This window comes from Eurosta solidaginis, chromosome 5, assembly GCF_040869045.1.
Source record: "Eurosta solidaginis isolate ZX-2024a chromosome 5, ASM4086904v1, whole genome shotgun sequence".
In the NCBI taxonomy this organism is placed as follows: Eukaryota; Metazoa; Arthropoda; class Insecta; order Diptera; family Tephritidae; genus Eurosta; species Eurosta solidaginis.
The window spans coordinates 88,678,839-88,695,433 of record NC_090323.1 but is presented as its reverse complement, the minus strand read 5'-3'; the positions used below and the strand labels follow the sequence as shown (position 1 = coordinate 88,695,433).

Here is a 16,595-nt window from a genome sequence, read left to right as displayed (position 1 = left end):
TACGAATTTTGCTTAGTGCCATTTGGAATTTCGAATTCACCCGCTGTGTTTTGTCGGTTTGTTAACGCTGTATTTCAAACGTTAATTCAGAAAGGCATCGTGATAATATACAGGGACGACTTATAAATACCGTCAAAAGACGAAGGTATAGTGAAATTAAAAAAGGTTTTAGAAGTTTGTTCGACGTACGAATTAAAAATGAAGTGGACCAAGTGTCAAATTTTAAAGCGGGAAGTAGAATTTTTGGGGTACATTGTCGAAAACGGCACCATTCAAATTTCGAAAACGAAAGCTTTAAAAGTTGTTTCCTTTGCCGTCAGATGAGAAGAGTTAACAGAGATTTTGCTAACCCCATATTTTCGAAGATTCATAGAAAACTATGCAGTAATTACTAGGCCGTTATCAGATTTGCTAAGGAAAGACATAGTCTTTAAAAGGCACCGGTATTGAGATTATTCTCCCAGGGTGCGGTAACAGAGGTACATACTGATGACAGTAAGTATGGTTATGGGGCTATATTACTGCATAAGTATTCGGACGATAAGAAATTACATCCGTCACAGTATATGAGCAGGAAGACGAGGGATTCAAGGGGTTGCCAGCGCAATATATAGCTTCTCCAACCAAATTGTCAACCTCACCTACCCGCGGCAAATCCTGTTTCATTAACAGACGAGGCTCTGGCGACCACAAACTCCTCATGGAACTAGGAGGTGGGGAGGGAGGGATGGCTTTGAAGGTTTAATGTGGTCATATAAATCGTTCTCGAGGTGGTCGGGCTAGTAACTTATTGGTGCTTTGTTACCGGAACGTACCGGATCTGTATCCGGCGAAGGACCATCAACATCGATAAAACTCCCCAAAGCAAAGTTATCCGTCATACGAATTAGAGGTTTTAGCAATTTACACTAACACTGAAGTGGAAAGAGGTACCACCTAAGGTAGCGAGATGGGTTTTATTTCTCCAAGATTTCAACTATGAAATCGAGCACAGGCCAGGAACTCGAATGAAACATGCTGACGCGATGAGTAGAATGTATTGCCTAATGTTAGAGGACTCGTTAAAGTTCCGACTTAAGCAAGCACAGTTAAAAGATGAATGGACAAAAGCAGTTAGGAAAATCTTAGAAAAAGACGAATACGAAGATTTTTACATTAGATATGACATTCTTTTTAAAAATTAAGAGAGAGAGTTATTTGTGGGTTTGGAAAACGAGGTCATTAAACTGGCGCATTAGGCAGGGACATTTCTCGACAAAGAAAACCCAAGATCTACTAGAAAAGGCGTTTTTCATACCTCAAATTAACGCAAAATTGGGAAAAATAGTGCGCAGTTCCATCGACTACATAGTAAACGAAGCTAAGTGCGGAAATAAAGAGGGTTTGCTAAATACAATAAATAATGAAGACAGGCCTTTAAGAACGTATCATGTAGACCACGTAGGACCACTCGAGATGACCAGCAAGTGGTATAATAACATATTTGTAGTGATAGATGCATTTAGTAAGTTAACGTGGCTATACCCTACAAAGAATACAGGAGCAGAAGCAGTAGTGGACAAACAAAAGAAACAGGCACTAATATTTGGAAACCCTAAACGAATAATCACTGACAGGGGAGCTGCATTTACTTGCATATATTCAAAGATTATTGTCAAGGTGAAAATATACTTATAACGACAGGAGTGCCGCGGGGAAATGGGCAAGTGGAGAGGATGCACAGTAGACTGGGTCGAAAAAAAAGTTGCCAATGTCCGCCCCTAAATTTGAAGATTATGTTGAGAGGGTTTCGGAAAAATTTTTAAAATTTTTTTTTGATCCTTCGAAATACAGCCGAAAAAGTTTTTTCGTTGTAACTTGGTTATTTGACGTCCGATTTTTAAAATTGATATGTCATTATTTTGGCCTTGAGAAGCTTCACATTTCCGTTTAATATCCTTTTAAGCTATGAAGTCGTTTTCACATGATTAGGTCAGCTAACAAAATTTTACCCCCCTAATGTATGTTTTTTTCCTTACCAAACGAAGGTACTTAAAAATTCAAGAAAATGTTGCTTTGAAACCATATTACTAAAATAATGAACAAAGAAGTTATAGCACTTTCAATATTTATTGCAACTGTTATTTTACCTGATTCTTATTATAGTTAGACCTGAAACTCATGATATTTTTGGAGGAAAATTTTCAGGGTTTGCATTGAAAAGTTAATAAAAGTATGCCAAATATCATGAATAGGGGAAGTCAAAGTAAATAAGTGAGTCAAACCATTTGTTTCGTATTTATAATAATAACGCTATGCGACAAAATCAACTTTTTTTCTGGGTATTGGACAAAACCCACTTTTTTGTAGAGATTGAGGCTTAAGTAAACAAAGTACTATCTCCGTTTTTCGAACTTAGCCTCCAAAAAATAGATATCGGCTTACGAAGTTCGAAATTCTACATTTCGAAATTTTATTTTTTTGTTAACGCGTTCAGCAAATTTACTACCTACATATTAGAGGTTTACGCCGATCACTTAATCGGCGGCGGCGGCGTAGGCTCTATTATATACCGGCGTGGGCGGCGCGCCGGCGTACGCCGGTGTTCTTGCTTTAAAAGCTTGATTTTTCTATATAAAAAAATAATATTTAGGAAAGGTTTTGTTTATATGTATTTAAGGAAATCAACGTGTTGGACATTTCGGAAAGATCCGGGGTTTTTGCATCAAAATCCCGCAGACCGTTCAAAAATTTGCAGGAGTAGCTCCTTGCGAAGGGATTGTCCCTCGTTCGCTTGCTCCAGAGAGGCTTCGAACCTAACCCCGGTCTTTGGAATTGGTAATGCTACGTCTGCTGAAAAGAAATAGAGATACATAAAATAGTCACACTTTTGCTTGTATATCTCGTGCAAATCGCAGTTTCCATAGGGTTAACTCCTAATAATCGTCGCGAACACAATTTCTTTAAAGGCGACTTAGGGTTACTATTAATGGTCTATTAATACTTATGACTCTCGTGGCACAGGGCGCCTCCAGCTTTTTCGGCTGTTTTTAAGAGCTCCAATTCCCGATGTGCGAACAGTAGATATCCCTACCACCAGTCGCTACCACGCCTCCTGAGCCTCACACCATATGCCAGTACAGAAGCTATAGGACTGGGACTTCGAACTCATACCTTCGTCGACGTCACTTTCCTAGAAGCTCTAGGTGTAGCTCCGAAGACTTTGTCGCGCTATGCTGCCGAGCTACACAAGAGAAACACCTTGAAACGTTAGGGAGTGACTATTCGGCCAAGGATGCCGCCCTCGAAATCATAAGCAGTCTAAGTGGATGTTATTGCGTCATGGGTGAAAATCGTATAATCCTCGGCGCATCTACATAATTAAAATTTTACAAGGACCCTCGATAAAATTTTTAAAATGTAGACCAAAGATTGCGAACGTTTGTGTTCACAACATTGATTTCAATAGTCTTCGTTAAATCAAATTTAGAATGAAAGTCGACGGATTTTAAGTTGAAAGTTGTTAACTACTGTTTTCCGGCCTTACGATATAGGAGCTCATTATGGATGACCGCGTAGCTTCAGTTTTCAGACAAGTTCGAATGTCTACTACGTTAGGGTAGTATCACACACGGTCATTAGTTCCACTGTCTTGGGAAAGCTTTTGGTTCACCACTTTCAGTGTTCTTGCGAAGGACAAAGCCTCAGCTGGTAGATATATGTGCCTACGTATTCAAATTTGTAAAAGGAGCCGTAACGTGTAGGTGATATTTAAACTTGGTTGATAGGCTATAATCAATGTGATTCACTCCAAGGACTAGTTTTGAATAGGGCCGCCAACTTTAGGAAATATCAAACCGGGAGACTTGGGTGTTGAAGGATGAAGTGTGAAAATCAAAATCAACATTTCAGACGCTATTGTATAGTTTCGCAAATAAACAAGAGATGTTTGAATGCAAGACTTAGTGATTTTTCAAACCGTTCTCATAAGTACATATATCCCCAACTTAAGTATGAGGTAAGAATAATTTCAAAGGAGTGTTTATGCCCCTAGAACCTACTAAAGGATTTTGCATCACAGATTTCGCTTATTCTAGAGGACAATTTAAAAACATGTTCGCCTTGGGCCATTTTATTTGAATTAATTGTTCATTATTAATATTTTCAAAAATGCAAAGTGAGCATATAAATTTATTATATAACTTTTCTTTTAGTGTTTTATTTTAATAACTTGCTGACTTGGGTGATGCAAAGTCCGTGTTAAGCTGAAATCGGAAGCGCCCGTTATTTTAAATTACTTTTGAATAGTTATAAAGAGTTAAATTTCGCAATTAATTTCTTATAACCTCCAGTGATGCACATCCGTTGATATCACTTTCGACCATATCCGACCAATTTTAGACATAAACAATAAATGGCCTAAACAGTCTTAAACGAGTAGAAAATATAGTAACGCGCCCGACGCCGCGCCGTCGCGCCGATATTTTTGACATTCGGCGGCGGCGTGCCAAAAACGACCAAAAACGGCGGCGGCGTTTATCGGCGGCGTATATCTCTATTACATATATACCAAATTTCAGGCAAATCGAACGAATCCCCGCTCCACTTTCCGGAAAAAAGTTTCGTTAATACTAATCTAGGCAAAGGTCTACATATATACTAAATTTCATCAAATTGATAAAATTAATTCGCTATGAGCACAGCTTACACAAATTACGAACAAATTTCAATAAGAAAATTCGTGAAAAACACATTTGGGGCTTCCATGAAAAAATATAAAAAATTAATACTCATTAATTTTGTCTTTACGATCAGCGTACAAATCAGCATAAAAAATATATTGGAGAATTAAGTAGTGCACCGACATTAGCATATACATACAAATATACCAATAAATGGAATTTTTGTTTATAATTTGTAACGAAAGAGTATTTTTCAATAGATGTATGCATCTTAACCATTTATGTTGCATTAACTTGGCAAGACGCATAAATATGTACATACATATGTATGTCAATGAAAATACAAAATACATCCATACATACCTATAAACCTACGCCCGACGTTAAATAACGCAGCGAATGCTATGTATGTACGTATATGTCGCATCATGCCTCACTCAAAAGCAATTTGCGCGCACAGTTAACAGCGAAAAACCACATGCACTAAATTTGTTGGTAAATATTTTAGTTTAAACAATTTGTCTGATATAAGAAAGGAATCAAATATTTTTTATGCAAAACGAAGGTAAATGTTTCAACGTTTTATTGCAAAGAAGAAATATTCCAATCGATCTATTCGGTTTGAATTGTAAACTAAAATTTTTTTTTTTTTTTTTTTTTTTAAACTAAAATTTTATGATTTTTTACTACAAAAGTAGAGTTTTTATACTTTTTTAGGCAATTTTTAGAATTTTTCTCTCCATAAGAACAATCCTCGTACCTCAAGGAATACCGTAACAAAAGAATTAGCGAAAGCGGTCCAACCGTTCTCGAGATTCGCGCTTATTTCACAATTCAGCAACTTATTTTTATATTGTGATGAATATTTGCAACCCTAACTGAGCACATAAACAAATCAATCATTATGTCCACACAAGCAGCGGAGAGAAACGCACAAACACATGCATATATCTGAGATACTTCCACAAGTAGGCAATCATCGATGGAAATATCACTCACATATACACGCGTATATGGCTATGCGAGAAGCTATAATATTGTATCTGTAGTTATAGCCGGTGAGTTTAAAGCTGGCAAACAAATAGTAAATTCTAGAAACGCCTAGAAATATGCAAACGAGGAGACCGAAGAGTATAAAAGCAGCGCTAGCTGAGGCATGGCAATCAATTTGATTTAAGCACGCTATCTGTTGAGAAGTAGAAGTGTTATTGTGAAAGTAGTCTAATAAAGACCATTTTGCAGTATTGAATATTGGAGTTATTTGTTCAACAGTTTAGTGATGCGAACGTTAGCAGAAGGTTTCAAAAAAGCGGAATTGCACTAAATTCGTTACAATTGGTGTCAGAAGAGGAATTGTTGAATAAATTCCGAAGATTTTGAATAAAACTTGGACATGGCAAAGTTGAGTGAATTAGGGATCCAGCAATTAAAAAAGGAATTGGAGAACCGTGGGTTGATTACAACCGGCAATAAGATCGAACTTCAAGCACGGCTACGAGACGCTATGGAGTCGGAAGGAATTAATGTTGAACAGTACGTCTTTCATCTTGGTAGCGACGAGACAACAACAAAAATAGAAGGGACAGCTACACATACAGTTACGAGCACAGACTTGAACACGATTTTGGCTGCAATATCTGCTCGAAAATCGACAATAACATCCAAGATGGAACACAGGAGGTACGCATTTCAGAAATGGCGTCGCAAGTTTCATCCCAACTGGAAGAACAAAAGACAAATATAACATCTCAACTGGCAGAACAAAAGACAAATATAACATCACAATTGGAAGAACAGAAGACATATTTGGCATCTCAACTGGAGGCACAAGAGACACGTATATCCGGAATGTCGGCACGAATTTCAGCGTAGATATCATCTGAGTCTCTACACATCTTGAAGAGTCCGTATATCATCAAAGTTGGAAGAATAAGATACAAAAATTGCTCAATTTCAGGCAGAAGTCGATGATTTAAAACGTCGTATGGAGCAGTTGCAACTAAATCGACCAGCAGTTTCTGCGAGTAATCCAAAGGTAAAAACACCATCCTCTGACGGTTCTGTTTCTTTCCCGGCCTTTAAGCTACAGTTTGAGAAGACCGCAACAGTGAACAACTGGAATGCTGAAGATAAAGTTGCTGCATTGTTCGTAGCTTTAAAAGGACCAGCTGCGCAAATCTTACAGACCATCCCACAGTACGAGCGGAACAACTACGAAACATTGATGAGCGCTCTAGAGAGGCGATACGGAAGCGAACACAGGAAGCAGATATACCAAATAGAGCTGCAAAACAGTTACCAAAAAGCTAACGAGACTTTGCAGGAGTTTGCGTCAGATGTCGAAAGGCTTACATATTTGGCGAATACCGACGCACCCGTGGAATATACCGAAAGGGTAAAAATTCAGAGCTTTATATATGGCATACGGGACGTCGAAACGAAGCGAGCCACATACGCAAACCCAAAGCCAATATTTGCAGAAACGGTATCACATGCATTGACTCATGAAACTACCTCACTATTGAGTAAATCAGCATACACAGCTCATCGTGTGGAAGTAGAAAGACCAGATTAGGTAGACACAATTTTGGAAGCACTGAAGGGATCACAACAGAAAAATGGCGGAGTTATGAAATGTTTCAAGTGCGGCAACCCAGATCACATTACACGACATTGCAGGACCGGTCCCAATAGTTCCAACAATGTGGGTGGCCGTAAACGCAGAGCTGAAGGAGATGAGCAAATCTCCAAGTCAACTCAATCGTTAAACTAAAGCGAGTCAGCCGCAAGGGGCGATAGCTGGCCCCCTCAATTGAATGCCCCATAATCTCTATCTCGCAAATTGGAGGAAGGTCAAACAATCTTACTGTCGGAGGACACGTGGATGGAAAGGAACGTTTACTGACTGTAGATACGGGTGCACCTCATTCCATCATTCGATCAGATTTAGTCAACAAGAAGATAAGACCATTGCGGGTTAGGGGGGGGTCAGAATATACCCGCGGTAGGTATGCCTGTCGTAAGAGGCGACTAAAATACCAGATTCAAGGGGCTGTGTAGCGCAACCCTGCAGGTTGCCAGCGCAACATATAGCTTCTCCAAACCCAATTGTCAACCTCACCTATCCGCGGCGAATCCTGTTTCACTAACAGACGAGGCTCTAGCGACCCTAAGCTCCTTATGGAACTTGGGGTTGGGGAGGGAGGGGATGGCCTGAAGGTTTAATGTGGCCACATAAATCGTTCCCGAGATGGTCGGGCCAGCACCTTAATGGTGCTGTGGTACCGGAGCGTACCGGATCTGTATCCGGCAAAGGACCATCACATCGATAACACTCCCCAAAGCCTTCGGGGACAAACCTTATCGCTACAACAACAACAACAACAACCATTGCTTGGAGCAAGATTACGTACAACGACGGGAGAGGACACCCAGGTAATTGGAGAAGTAGCATGTGAAGTAGCAATTGGGAACGTCATGGTACTACACAATTTTATAGTGGCAGAGATTGTTGATGAAATCATAATTGGAGTGGACTTCTTAATCAACCAAAGCATCAATATCGACATGCAAAGCAAGACGATGCGATATAAGAACATGGATGTACCACTTAATTTCGGCTGCAAGAAAGGCTACAGCAGTAAACGAGCGCTGGTGGAAGAAAGTCAGCAAATACCAGCAAAATCAGAAGCAGTCATCTCGGCAAAGGTTGATGGAGATTGTGGGACAAACAAATTGGGGGTTCTGGAGGCAGCAAACAGATGAATACCGAACGTACTTGTAGGAAAAACCCTGGCTACGACAAAACAGGATGGACGTATTCCGGTAAGAGTACTCAATGAGTTAAAGTCACCACTCAAACTGACAAAGGAGCTGTATTGGGAAAATGCCAAGAGGCTGAAGTAGTTATTAACTGTGAACAGCTCCAGGAACACGTTTCAAATAGCAAGACTGATCTTTCAAATGACATCACGGCATGGACGAAGGGGCTAGATCAAGATTATCAGAGTAGGGCAAATTAACTGCACCTAAAGTACGCAAACATATTTGACCAGGATGGTTCCAAACCACACTGGAGACGCGAGGCCGATACGTCACGCTCCCTCGTAGTGTTCCACTGGTGAAGCGGGAAGGTGTGAGTTAAATCGTACAAGAAATGAGCGACAGCGGCGTCATCGAACCATCAGCTAGTCCATGGAGCTCACCGGTAGTACTTCTAAAGAAGAAGGATGGGAAAATGAGGTTTTGCGTAGACTACCACAAATTAAACGACGTCACGAAAAAGGATAGCTACCCATTTCCAAGAATTGACGATACTCTGGGCTAGCTATCTGGTACGAAATGGTTTTAAACACTGGATTTGAAAAGCGGCTACTGACAAGTTGAGGTAAAGGAGGAAGATAAAGAGAAAACAGCCTTCAGTGTCGGTGATGGTCTTTGCCAATTTATAGTCATGCCTTTTGGGCTTTGTAATGCACCAGCTACTTTTGAGAGACTCATGGACCAGGTACTGAAAGGACTACATTAGAAAATATGCTTGGTGTACCTGGACAACATCATCGTATTAGGCAAGAACTTTGATGAACATCTTAAGAACTTGGAGGAAGTTTTCCAGAGAATAGCTGACGCTGGTCTGAAACGATGTCCCGAAAAGTGTTCTCTGTTTAAAAGGGAAGTTAATTATTTGGGTCACAAGGTAACAACAGAAGGCATCTGTACAGCGAATAAAAAGATAGAGGCAGTAAAGGATTGGCCAATACCACAAAATTTGCATGAATTTAGAAGTTTCCTTGGGCTGTGCACATATTACCCTCGATTTGTACCAAATTTTGCCGGCGTAGCCCATAGCCTCCACGAGCCTACAAGGAAAAATAAAGCTTTTGAATGGGAGAAGGAGAAAGAAGTGGTTTCCAAACATTGAAAGAGCGTTTGTGCACTGCCCCATTGTTGTCATATCCGATTCCAGGAGCAACATTTATTCTAGATATAGATGCGAGTGGATATGCTATAGGAGGCGTTTTATCGCAACTGGTCGACGGACAGGAGAAGGTAGTTGAATATTACAGCCGTTCGATTGGAAAACCAGAGAGGAACTATTCCGTCACACGGAGAGAGCTCTTGTCATTGGTAGAGTGCATTAAACATTTTCAGAAATACCTCTACGGCCAACGATTCCGCGTCAGGACAGATCACGCAGCGTTGAAATGGCTTCTGCAGTTCCGTAATCCGGAAGGACAATTGGCACGGTGGATCGAGCGAATACAAAGCTATGACTTTTCCATTGAGCATCGAAAAGTTAGTACCCATGGAAATGCTGATGCAATGTCACGAAGACCATGTAGTTTGGAATGCAAACACTGTTCAAAAGCCGAGGCTAAGGAACACATTATAGATGTCCGGCTACTGACTATAACATGTACGGATGAATGGAACAAGGAACAACTAAGGTAGTGTCAGCTAGAAGATAAAGATCTGTCACATGTTATGCAAGGGCTCCAACGAAACGAAATATCAAATAGAGAGATGTCAGCAGAGAGTCCCTTTGCGAAATCATATTGGGCACAGTGGAACAGCTTAGAATTGATATCCGGTTGCCTGCATAGAGTATGTAAGAGTGAGAATGGTGAATGCAAGAAGAAATTGATAGATGTTCCCAGAAAGAGGATTCCTGACGAGCTCAGCGAGCTGCATAATGGTCCAAGCGGAGGTCATCTGGGAATCACGAAGACGCTCGAGAAGATTAAACAGAGATTCTATTGGGTAGGTTGCCGTCAGTCGGTCACTGAGTGGATTGGCAACGTGCGAGGTTTGCAGCAGAGCGAAGGGGCCCAAAACCCGAAGTCATGGCCAGATGAAGCAATATAACTCAGGTGCGCCATTTGAAAGGATCGCTATGGATGTCGCAGGTCCATTTCCTACTAGCAACTGCGGAAACAAATATTGGCCAGAGGTATACCCAATCCCAAATCAAGAAGCGGAAACAGTAGCAGAATTGTTTATAAACAACTGGGTTGCAAGGTATGGTGTACCAATAGAGTTACATTCTGACCAAGGCAGGAATTTCGAATCAGCTGTGTTCCAGGAAATGTGTAAATCATTGGGCATTCGAAAAACACGGACAACTGCATTGCATCCTCAGTCCGATGGTATGGTGGAACGATTCAATAGAACATTGGAGGAGCACCTAAGGAAAGTAATGGACAAGTTCCATAAATAGTGGAATACCCGCATAACATTATTATTGATGGCTTACCGATCAGCAGTGCATGAGACAACGGGCCAAACCCCTGCAAAAATAATTTTTGGCAATGACCTTTGACTGCCAGCTGATTTGAAGTTTAGGATAGATGCCGATGCGGAGAGGAATGTTAAGAAAGCCACTGGTATTTTGGAAGAAGAGCTGAGAGAAATACACAATCTGATAAGGCAACGAACAAAGATTATGAGTGACAAGATGAAAGTCAGATACGATAAAGCAATTAATTCGGAAGGTTTTCAGGAAGGAGATTTGGTGCTGTTATACAACCCACAACGGAAAAAAAGTTTGTCCCCGAAACTGCAGTGTAACTGGGAAGGCCCATACAAACTTGTAAAACGGATTAACGATGTAGTTTACCGCATACAAACCACTGGTAAACCACGAACCAAAATGAAAGTGGTTCATCTGGAAAGGCTGACGGCGTTTAGATCGGTAAGGTTGTCTGATCGGGACGATCAGACTTAGGTGGAGGGCAGTGTGACGAATATCAGCAACACTAAGGGATACTATCATCTCTAAGCAGTTACTGAGCAGTGACTTGTATGCACACAAACAAATCAATCATTATGTCCATACAAGCAGCGGAGAGAAACGCACAAACACATACATATATCTGAGTACTCCCAAAACTAGGCAATCATCGATGGAAGCATCACTCACATATACACGCGCATATGGCTCTGCGAGAAGCTATAATAGTGCAACTGTAGTTATAGCTGGTGAGTTTATAGCTGGTAAACAAATAGTAAATTCTAGAAATGCCTAGAAATATGCAAACGAGGAAACCGAAGTGTATAAAAGCAGCTCCAGCTGGAGCATGGCAATCAGTTTGATTTAAGCACGCTATCTGTTGAGAAGTAGAAGTGTTATTGTGAAAGTAGTCTAATAAAGACCATTTTGCATTATTTAATATTGGAGTTATTTATTCAACAGTTTAGTGATTCGAAAGTTAGCAGAAGTTTGCAAATAAGCGGAATTGCACTAAATTCGTTACAATATTGTAGATTTTCCGATGTGTTTTTTTTACACGCGTATACGTTTACGTTTGCGCGTAAAAAAACGATTATCCTCGCTTGTATAATGCCAGAGAGGATAGATAGTATAAGAGACGTCATTTCAATTTTTATTTGTAATGTACCTGATTGGCCGGTATTAGAAAATTGACTTCTTCACATTTTTAAGAAGTTTATATTAATATATATTGTGATTATTGGAAATGAATTGATTAATTAATGCGATCCTTTAAAACAATCAAAAATACGTCATGAAAATATGTAGAAGTAATTTAAAATTACCCCTCAAATGGGACATTACATATAAATTTCGCAAGAAGTATGAAATGACGTCTCGAATTCTATCTATCCTCTCTGATAATGCTAAGGAGACCCATCTAGCGGCAGTGGTTAAATAACTAGCTACAGTACAGGGTGTACCTAAAATCGGAGACACAAACCTCTGGTCGCCAAAATGTGTTACATATAGCTCGTTCGGTTGCGAAGAGTGGATACATACAATTTTTCGAGGTGAAACCTAGAATTAGTGTTGAGGTGAAACATAGACACATATTTCACTTACATCTGAGTATAATGCGTATTGAAATTTAGTAGTACTAATTTTATGCGCAGCAATTTCAGAGGTGTATGTAAAGTTTGACGCTTAGCAGTCCATAAAAATTTTAAGCGTAAACGTCTATAGATGTAAAATAAAACAGCTATTATTATAATTTACTATATTACAAATTGCGTAATAAATTGCCCAAATGGTTTAATTGCCATTTTGGTGTGTGTTTGTACATTGTGTTACAGTTATAGATCTAGATATGCTATTAATATGAACTCGTGTGATTTTTTATTCCATATTTCGCCTGTGGTGATGTATTTAATTTTGGAAATTTGAAAAGAAAATTTCGAATTAAAAATATGGCGATTAATACTATATTCAAACAGAAAAATAAATTGAGGCAATTTCGATTTAAATTGAGTGGTGTTCATACAACTCAATTTAGCTCACACAATAGTAAATTGATAGCTGTTTGGCTCATCTCTACAGCAACAACACACCTTTGTTCAGACCAGGGATGCATCTTAACGTTAAGCTAATCGTTTATCAAAAAATGTCCACCGTTTCCGTTGAAACACTTCGAAATATTATCGATAAAGAAATTATCAAGATAAATTGTATCTCGTTTTTAACCGAAACGAAAAGCTTTCGTTAACGTTAAAAACGTTAACAAAAACGTGATACTTTATGTTTGAATTGTGCTGGCAATGCTATAGCCATGGTGAAGCCGTAAGGTGGCAACAACGAGCGCACATACACACACAAACTCTATGTAATTTGTTTGTGTAATTCGTTGGTGGTAATGTCAAAAATACTCTGAGAAATGTTTGTACTGTCAAAATTCATGAGAAAAGTTGCAATCAGCTTGGCTAATGCTTTCACCTTTAATGACTCCGCCATCAATCAGCTTTGCCAGCATAGTTTGAAATTAATAATCAACATAAACGATTTGATTTCGTTTTGATATGGCAGAAAACGAAACGAAATCATTTCGTTAATTTGACGATCTTAACGTTAATAAACGAAACGAAATGACTTCGTTTCGTTTATTAACGTTGATTATCGTAACGAAATGATATCGTTTCGTTGGTTAAGCATGCCTGGTTCAGACTGTCAAAATGTGCGTGTTGGTATTAGGCGAATGAAATGGAATGAAAACATAAAACTTTGAAATTTTTGTATGTTGTAAGAAAAAGTGTTCAATATTTTTTTTTGATTTTGAGTTTGCCATCTTCTTTTCACAATCCCTACTCCAGTGAAATGAAAAAAATAAAATCAGCTGATGAGATGAGCCAACCATATAGTTGAACCATGCGTAACTGACGTTTAAATCTACTCAATAAACACATTTTACAAGTTGCATTTGCAGTGTGAAACAATTTATTACGCAATTTTTTTTTTAAGTGGCAATTTATTATTTCAATTTATTATATGATAAATTGCGTAATAAATTGCTCAAATGGTATAAATTGCCAATTTGGCGCATGTTTGTACAATGTACATAGTATAAGACTTTTTAAATCGTATCGTAGTAGACAACTAGGTGGCTACCGTGGTGTTGGGGTAGCGTGCTTCTCCTACCACATCGAAAATCCCGGATTCATTTCCCGGGCAAAGCAGCATCAAAATATAAGAAACAAGTTTCTTCAATTAGAAAAAAGTTTTTCTAAACGAGTGAAAACTCATCTGGCTTGCAGATGCCGTTCGGAGTCGGCGTAGAACATGTAGGTCCCGTCCTACCAATTTGTAGGAATAATTGAAAGAAGCACAACGAAAATCGGAAGAGAAGCTCGGCCTAAAATCTCTTCGGAGGTTATCGCCCATTGTATTCATTTTTATTTTAATTTTACTTAATAGACAATTTATATTTGGATCGATAATCTGATCAATTTTTTTTCCAAAATTCGGTGGCGGTGTTCACAAGTACTTCGTGAAGTATTCATAACATTAAAGCAATCTTGAAATAACAATTCATCTCAATAATTTTAACTCTAACATGGTTCTGACATTAATTCTATTTGGAGTTTGGAATAAATTAATAGATTCTCTTTCAAAAGCACATTAATGTCAATTGAAGTTACTTCCATTGACACTATTACACGTCACCGGAACAACACTTAACCTGCCTCTTTTCCATAATACTAGTGTCAAAAAACTGAAACTAAATGAAATCTGCGTTAAGAACTAAGACTTTCTTACTAAGTAATTGAATCATGGTGAAAGTTTTTAAGCCGATCCCTAATGTACCGCTTTATCTCTTCATTTACGTACTTACTTACTTACTCTTTATTTACAATTCTTATTTTTAGAGTTAATAAAAACTTCTCTATTTCAGCAAACATTGAAAAAATCATAAAAAGATATTCTGTTGAATGGCGAACAATTGACGAATACCTTAACAAAAATCATGAAGCAATCAAAGAATGGGTGACAGAGGGAGAACTCGCAATAATTCATAAGGAGCTAAGAGCCTTGGTAGATGAGTATATGCGGTTAGTAACTTTTTACTATTTAAGTCAATACGTAGGAAGGTGTAACTGATAATGTATTCGATAAGATGTAAGGGTAAATCTCTGTGTAGGATTCCACGCAAGTGGGAAAATCTTACAACCATTCACTAGGAAATGACCAGGACGAATCTGTAGTAAATCAAGCGGCTCGCTTTATAATCGTCCAAGTAATATTTTTATAGACGCTGAGATTGGAACCAGTCACCTAAAACACACTAATAAGAAGAAAAAAAAAGCAACCTTCGTATAAAAAGACAACCCCTTACTAATGACGACCCTTGAAAGCTTTAAAATCCTATGATTTGAGGGCATGGACCTGGATCGAATTGGTGCAGATGCCCGGCTGGTTGATGTCCTCGTGAATGGACAAAATACAAAAAGAAAACGGTAAAACTAATTTAAAAATAACTGTAGTTGTCATGAAAATAGGCAGTTTCAGTGTCCGATTCATGGTGGGAGAGATATTTCATAGCCAAGAACTGTCGTTCACCCATGTGGACGGACGTCACTCCCATATCCGCTGTCCAGAAGAAGAAGGATACTGCAAACTGCGCCAACTATCAAGGAATCAGCCTGTTTATCGATCTAAGTTCCTGGAAAGTGTATTGTGCGAAAGATTAAAGGCCAACGTAAAAAAAACCTGCGGAAATTGGTTCACATCCAGCCAAATTCTAAACAAAAATTCCTTGCGAGTTTTTTCCCTTCTCCCATTCCACGTATTCTAAATAAAAATTCCTTTGTGAGTTTTTTCACTTCTCTTTTCCTCTTATTCTGAACAATGTTCGAAGTTATTTGCATCAGAGCGACAATTTTTGAGATAGTTATTAAAACTATTTAAAGGTTGTCAAACGTTGTTTCTCGTTGTATATCCTTTAATTCTATAGTTAAATTGATAAATACCGTGTACGAATTTGTTTAACCCATTTGTTTTGGTTACTCGACGGCTCCGTTCTCGTGTAGCCTACATATTGCGTTTTTTTTTTAATTTGCTTACCGGGCTAAAGGTTAGCATGCTTAAAATACGTAAGTCGTTTTGTTCAACAAATTTGAGTAGATAACTCAGCCGTTGTTTGCATCAGAGTGACAATTTTTGAGATAGTTATTAAAACTATTTAAAGGTTGTCAAACGATGTTTCTCGTTGTATATCCTTTAACTCTATAGTTAAATTGATAAATACCGTGTACGAATTTGTTTAACCCATTTGTTTTGGTTACTCGACGGCTCCGTTCTCGTGTAGCCTACATATTGCGTTTTTTTTTTAATTTGCTTACCGGGCTAAAGGTTAGCATGCTTAAAATACGTAAGTCGTTTCGTTCAACAAATTTGAGTAGATAACTCACAGTTGTTTGCATCAGAGCGACAATTTTTGAGATAGTTATTAAAACTATTTAAAGGTTGTCAAACGATGTTTCTCGTTGTATATCCTTTAATTCTAGAGTTAAATTGATAAATAACGTATACGAATTTGTTTAACGCATTTGTTTTGGTTACTCGACGGCTCCGTTCTCGTGTAGCCTACATATTGCGTTTTTTTTTTTAATTTGCTTACCAGGCTAAAGGTTAGCATGCTTGAAATACGTAAGTCGTTTTGTTCAACAAATTTG

At 38.6% G+C, this 16,595-nt stretch overlaps 1 protein-coding gene across 2 annotated transcripts in view; it reads left to right on the top strand.

Annotated features, from left to right (window-relative positions):
* The window catches only part of LOC137233596 (IQ and AAA domain-containing protein 1-like), a 535,768-nt gene that overhangs the window by 154,282 nt on the left and 364,891 nt on the right, over window positions 1-16,595 (top strand). For both annotated transcript variants that reach the window (XM_067756723.1, XM_067756721.1), the window contains exon 4: window positions 14,816-14,972. In XM_067756723.1, coding sequence (XP_067612824.1) covers window positions 14,816-14,972 — 157 coding nt within the window. The remainder of the gene's footprint in view (window positions 1-14,815; window positions 14,973-16,595) is intronic.